The following is a 6,000-nucleotide window of genomic DNA, read 5'->3' as shown; positions in this document are numbered from 1 at the left end:
CGATGGAACCACACCCCAGGTATCGAGAACTCCCATCTCTTCCTGGTCCGAGAGAATGCGGCACTAGAGGATCCGAGCAGCCCGAGGCCTCCTGTAGGTGCGTCCAAGAGCCTTGTTTGGTTGCTGGTGGTGTCTTCCAAAGTAAGTTCTCAAAACATATTCCCTCGTCCTCGAATGTGCAACAGTCATCAGGTTGGAGCTTGAAACGGGGCCGGAGGGCCATAGCCACTATTTTCGTAGACAGATTCCCAGATAAACAAACACTTGCGTAGTTCATACTTCAAGACGACTGTTTCAGTATTTCATAGGCATAGGATACTTTAACATGTCCTTTCGCCACATGAGATGCACTCTATTAGGTCTTTACTGCTAGAGTCCAGGCAACTCCAGAGTCCAAGAAATCGGGACCTAGATACCCTTCTATCTTGTTGACATCCTTCGTCCGTCTGTGATGCTCGCTCTTGCCACAGTATCTCTGTCTTGGGAAAGTTAATCTCATGTGCTACAAACCACCACAGTCATGGTACACCATCTGCACGTCTAGTTCCAAGCAGGGAAAGTGATGGGAAGTCTCGCAAGCTGACCACCTTTTTATGAGAGTGGAATTTTCAACACCTGTAATGCTAAGGTCGTATGAATCAGCGAACCTTCACAAATTCTGGACGGTAAGACTTCACAATTCAGAGTGTCATGATTTGCCAGCCATGTCCCCTGTTAGTGATCCTATCTGCAGCATCCAGAGCAAACATGTCTGGGTTAAAACTACCGTCATCGCAACCCCTATCTAGAATCTCAATGAATCAACTTGTATGAAAAAGAACAAAGTAGCTTGTCGATAGTAGATGTTACAACAGCATGGTTTTATGCAAAGAACGACATATATCAAATACAGTATGGTACAATGTATGTCAAGGATATGTATAGACTCAGGTCAGGTCAAGTCATTATATTGGCGGTGCAGTGTAGCCAAACCAGGCCCTAAACCGAGTCTTTACTATGATGCATGTCTATATCTAACAAAACAAGAACGCAACACCTACCTGAACCCCCTTATGGACTCTCACCCGTGTCTCAGTCGAGCCTGCCCCAGCTCCATATGTTCAGCCCGACCTTGACCCCCTTCCGCACCGGCAGCCCGGCATGCCAGGTCTCTTCGTACCCCCTCCCCGTCCCGTCCGGCCGGAAGTTCTCCCAGAACACGGCATTGCCGGGCACAGGCTTGAACACGACGCCCTCCGCCTCACCCTCCTGGCCATCGCGGCCGCCGCCCTCCCCCTCGGGACACTCCACGAACCGGCACCAGCGCGGGTCCGCCGGCCGCCGGAGGAAGGGGAACTCGGTGCCGCCGCCCTCGAGGCCCCCGGGCGCGGCCTCGACCCACGCCATGACGCTGCTCACGCGGCCCCAGCCGCCCCGGCCCGAGGACCAGTCGTAGTGGTGCGCGTAGTGGCCCGCCGGCGCGTCGTAGCGCTGCACGCGCAGCCGCTCGAGCCAGAGCTCCGCGCGCCAGCCCTGCAGGGCGCGGGCGCGGGCCTCGACGCAGCGCACGGGGCCCGTGCGCGGGGGCATGGCGACGGAGGAGTCGCGGACGGCGGCGTCGCGGTGGGCCGTGTCGCCGCCGTCGTGGGTGACGGTCGAGGGCTCGAGGAGCGGGGTGCTGTTGCGCTCGGGGGTTAGCGGTGGTTGATGGTTGCTGATTTGTATGGTATGATATGATGGGGGTTGTGTGGTTACGTGTATATGTGTGTGGTATCTTGTGAAGAAAGGGTGAGGGGCGGGGGGGGGGGGAGGAACAGGGGCCTCACCTGATCTCGAGCAAGTGCGAGCGCTCCTCGTCGGTCAGGAAGTTCTCAATGTAGAGCACGAGCGGCTCCTTGGAGAAGATGTGCACCGAGTACGCGTCGGGCGCGCAGTCGAGGGCCGGCTCCTCGGCGGCGGTGCCGTTGGGCTCCAGGGCCAGCAGGGCCTCGTTGAGCTGGGGCCGCGGGCTCCGGCGCAAGGCCGGGGCCTGGCCGGACAGGAGCTGGGTCACGGGCCCGTACAGGAACAGGGCAAAGACCGCGATAACGGCAGCGTAGGACAGCATCGTGTGGCTGCGGCTTGGTGCGTGTGGTGGGAGAGGCAGGCAAAGGGGGGCGTCTCTCTCTTCCCACACCGGTCGTTTCATGCGTACCTTGACTTGGACCGGACCGGACTGGGATGCTGTGCAATGAGCTCAACGGTAGGTAGTCAAGCATGCAACACGGGACGTCGAAAAGGAGAAAGGGGTGTGGGGAAAAGGATCGAGAGCGGTTCACTGCTACCGTTTTCTGTCCCGATCGTTCCGCCCCCGGGAACGGTGGGTTTTGGTGGACCGGACCCACTACAGCCCGTCTGTATGCCTGTAAGCTGACAACCACTTCCTCAGTTGACAGTTGACTCTTAAGGCGACGATGCAAGGAAATCGAACGAGTGACACAGAATGGTTCTTTTATCATGCATGCCGTGGTTCGTGGACACAAAGCATACCGACTTCTCAAGCAAAGTGCAGCTCCAGGCTCACTCCGGAGCTTGGTCCAGCTCCGGTTTCGCCATCAATCGTTGGATGCAAAGGAAGTAATCGTCTATTGGTCCTGTCGATATCCCCATATGTTCCAATATTATACGTATGGTGGCTGGCAACTAGCATGGCACACTCACGATCTAACACGCAGGAGAGTTCCTAGGCTATCAAGTTCAGAAGACGACATGAACCTGCCAGAGCAGACCTCCGGTAGGATGCATGACCGTCTTTGCGCCTTGTCCAAGTAATTCGCGCCTTTGTCCAAGTAATAATCGGCTTGCATTCTCGTCCACAGGACACCAGAGGCCGGGAAAGGCAGTCGGCATCCTTGCGACTAGGACCTACCTACTAGTCACAGATCGACAGCCGTTTCTGTCAAGGGCGGCTTGATATTGGGTGACACAAGAGTCGGAGTCAAGTGACAGGCACAGCCATGGCGCGGCTTGTCATGCTGTTCAACGGTGGTGCGCAAGCATTCTATCTAAACAGACACCATGGCGGCGACGTAGGAGCCTGCAACGTCTCTGGCATGGACCGGGTACGACTCTAGGCGAAGTCGTACGGCATCACGTCTGGATCGGATTTAGCATGACTGGTCATTTTCGACATCTTGATAACAGCGCCTTCGGCCGAGAGTACCGTGCATGGGGTGGGTGTGACACGGGCGCGCATGTCTGTGGGACAAAGGGGCAGATGAGACGGCAGTCTTGCATCCCTTTGACATGCTCTGTGCAGTCAGCAAGGCATGGCCCACGGCCGATCGGCTGTGGTACGCCTGTCCTCGAGGGATAGGCAGCCGATGGCCCTCTATTACGTGGAAATCGGACCACATGTTGTGCTCGGGTCCTTGGGTGCTCTCGATGCTGTGACCGGAAGGGTTCTCCGTGTGACATATCCGCTGTTGCGCAAAGAGTAGGACAACGTGCGTCTCCTGAGTGGTCGGCGACCAAGGTGACGTGAATACAACTGTCAGCTTTCCTGTCCCCGTGCGTGAGCCCGCTTGGCGCCTTGCGGTTTGGAAGCCTCGCCCGGGAAAGCCTGAGCCCCCGGATGATGCGGCCTGGCAATTTTGATTAAGGAGACAGGGGAGACGGACCAGAGGGGTAACGCGACTCCCCAGTATGTGTTCCACGGAGCATACAGAGCGTGCTGGCTTTTTCATTGGCCATGGAAAGGGAACATCCCAGTGGAGGATTTGGCATGCAGACGGCAGGATTGTGTCAGCTTCCGCACTTTGGATGACCAGTCGGGGTCTGCTTATATCAAACGGCAGCATGCTCTCTGTCACCTGCAGTCTCACCGCAAACGAGGGAGTGGGCTCGACCAGTAATATGTGACGAAGAGGAGAAAGCTGCCCGCTGCTTCAGAATAAGCAATGTAGAGTAACATGGTGAGGGGACCGGGTTTGCAAAGTCGTCCAGCTAGAACGGTAGACAAGAACCGCGTCGACATCATACCTCTTCCGTAAGATGCCTTGACCTCATAGCGTCGCCTGATTTCCAGTCAAGGGTCCCCTCAAACATTCCTTTGGCACGCTCCTGTCTTGCCTTAGTTTATTAGTTACTGCGTCATCCACATTCCTCCCTCGCAGCCAGAATATCAAGTTATCCTCTAGACAGTGCTTGACGCCTGAGCCGAGTCATCAACGAAAAACAACGAGTTCATTTCGACTCACCACACGACCGGAACCCGGAACAAGTATCAGGGGACGATCAATTCGTATTGACTGTCGGCCCAGGTCGTGAGAAGGGTGGTGGTGTGCGCTAGAAGCCGTCAAGCTGAACCCAAGGAGGGTTCTCCAAGGCATTCTTTGGCTCGTGTAAGACCGCGGGGCAGCCAATGGTGTGTCATCGGGCTCGCGAGGGGGGTGCCTAATCTGGACGATCGCTCGATACTGACTGGCTGTGACGTGTGGCCGTTCCTTGGCATTTCTCGCAAACGAACTCCAGGGCCTATTCAGGCGTCATGTTGCGGCGAGGCAATGCCCTAGGGCTGTACCGGTAAGTCGGTGTTATTCGGCCTCCAGTTTGGAACTTGGCCAACAATTGAAACACTGGAGCGTGAATTCAGGGTTCAACGCCTTGGATGCTTACTGGCATGTCTTGGGCCCATAATGCTTAAACTTGATAGATGCAGGGGGCAATCTATGTTGATGACGATCAACCCTCTTTTCCTTTTGTTGGCATCATCATGGGTCTCTGCTGATCCTTCAGCTCATGTCATAAGCATCACGAGGGATGAACAGAACAAGGAGCAGTACGAGATTTTTCGGGTGCCCATGTTTATAAGTTGCGATCGAAACCCGGTTGGGCGAATCGAAACAACGTCCAAAGAGAAGACCAACATCAACAGATCCTTCACCACATAGACATATCTCACCCATTACTTCAGAAATCTATCTTTCTTCGATAACATGGAGGCTTTCCTCTTAGTGGCGGCCATTGTTTCGGCTTGCCTCTCTTTTGTAGCCGCGTCGCCGATCGAGAAGCGAGAACTCGGTGGTGTAGGTCTTCACATCTAATGCGCTCCGTTGAATCACCTGGATACTTGACTTACCGACAGCTCGAAACAGGTTCTCATTTGCAATGGGGCCAATGCTACAGGCCATTGCACGCACGATGTCTATGCCATGGACACCTGCTACAACATGACCGTCGAGTTCATCCACAATGCCGCCACCTTTGCGCCTGATGGCGAGAATTTCTACTGCTTCCCTTACCTGTAAGCGGTTTCGCCCCGCGGCTCTGTCCCGGTCCCTCTTGTTGACCCGTCTCTGCAGGTATCCCTGCGGTGGTCTTTGCACCTCGCCAACTGGCTGCACCTTTGGCTCGGTCGACTTCAATTACACCAACAAGTACAACCTCAGCGCCATCGGCTGGGACAAGTACATTGAGAGTTTCGAGTGCCACATCCGACAGCCAACAGACCAAATCAGCTCTTATTAAGAAACGGCAAGGAAAAGAAAAAGGGGAAAAAGAAAAAAAGAAAAAAAGACACTCGAAGTGTCTATGGCTCATGACTTGATTTCCCCCCCTTCTTAACGAATATGACCTGCTGCTTTCTCTCTATACTCTTTCGTCAGGACACATACTTGGTCGTATCCTTGAGCTGGCAGCGCCTTTTCGGGGGTTTAAATTCCACCGGGCCACGGCTTCCCACGGGCGCATTGGTGGCGCTGGACATCTGCCGGAGACTCGGAGCGGGCTCGGCATCTCTGCCCCGCATGGTGGGGTAGGCCATGTACACTGGGGACGATGATGGGTTGGGGAATGGGAGGGGAAGCTGTTATCACGATGCCAAGGGAATAGGGGGGCTCCCTTTCTACTTCGTCTTCGTGCCGTCTTGGAACCAATCTGTAGATACTTTATCTCTTCTCCTTCAAGGTCTCATCTTGAGAGTTTTGTCAATATCAATAACTAGACGTCACTCTGCCATACCGCGCAACATCACCAACCCCA

At 55.0% G+C, this 6,000-nt stretch overlaps 2 protein-coding genes across 2 annotated transcripts; one reads left to right on the top strand and one right to left on the bottom strand.

The window, feature by feature from the left end:
- Window positions 1-1,071: 1,071 nt before the first annotated feature.
- Window positions 1,072-2,086, bottom strand: E0L32_007198 (uncharacterized protein; the record flags this gene model as incomplete). The annotated part of the gene is made up of 2 exons (XM_031141916.1): window positions 1,072-1,693; window positions 1,806-2,086. The coding sequence occupies 2 exons, from the start codon at window positions 2,084-2,086 to the stop codon at window positions 1,072-1,074; spliced, it is 903 nt and encodes a 300-aa protein (XP_030993794.1).
- A 2,869-nt stretch (window positions 2,087-4,955) lies between these two features.
- Window positions 4,956-5,487, top strand: E0L32_007197 (uncharacterized protein; the record flags this gene model as incomplete). Its single annotated transcript, XM_031141915.1, has 3 exons — window positions 4,956-5,045; window positions 5,115-5,263; window positions 5,322-5,487. 3 exons carry the CDS (start codon window positions 4,956-4,958, stop codon window positions 5,485-5,487), a joined length of 405 nt encoding a protein of 134 aa, XP_030993793.1.
- Window positions 5,488-6,000: the final 513 nt, after the last annotated feature.

This window comes from Thyridium curvatum (assembly GCF_004353045.1).
Source record: "Thyridium curvatum strain D216 chromosome Unknown NODE_43_length_354360_cov_84.162100, whole genome shotgun sequence".
NCBI classification, from domain to species: domain Eukaryota; kingdom Fungi; phylum Ascomycota; class Sordariomycetes; order Thyridiales; family Thyridiaceae; genus Thyridium; species Thyridium curvatum.
The sequence above is the reverse complement of the archived record's forward strand: the minus strand, read 5'-3'. Positions and strand labels throughout refer to the sequence as shown.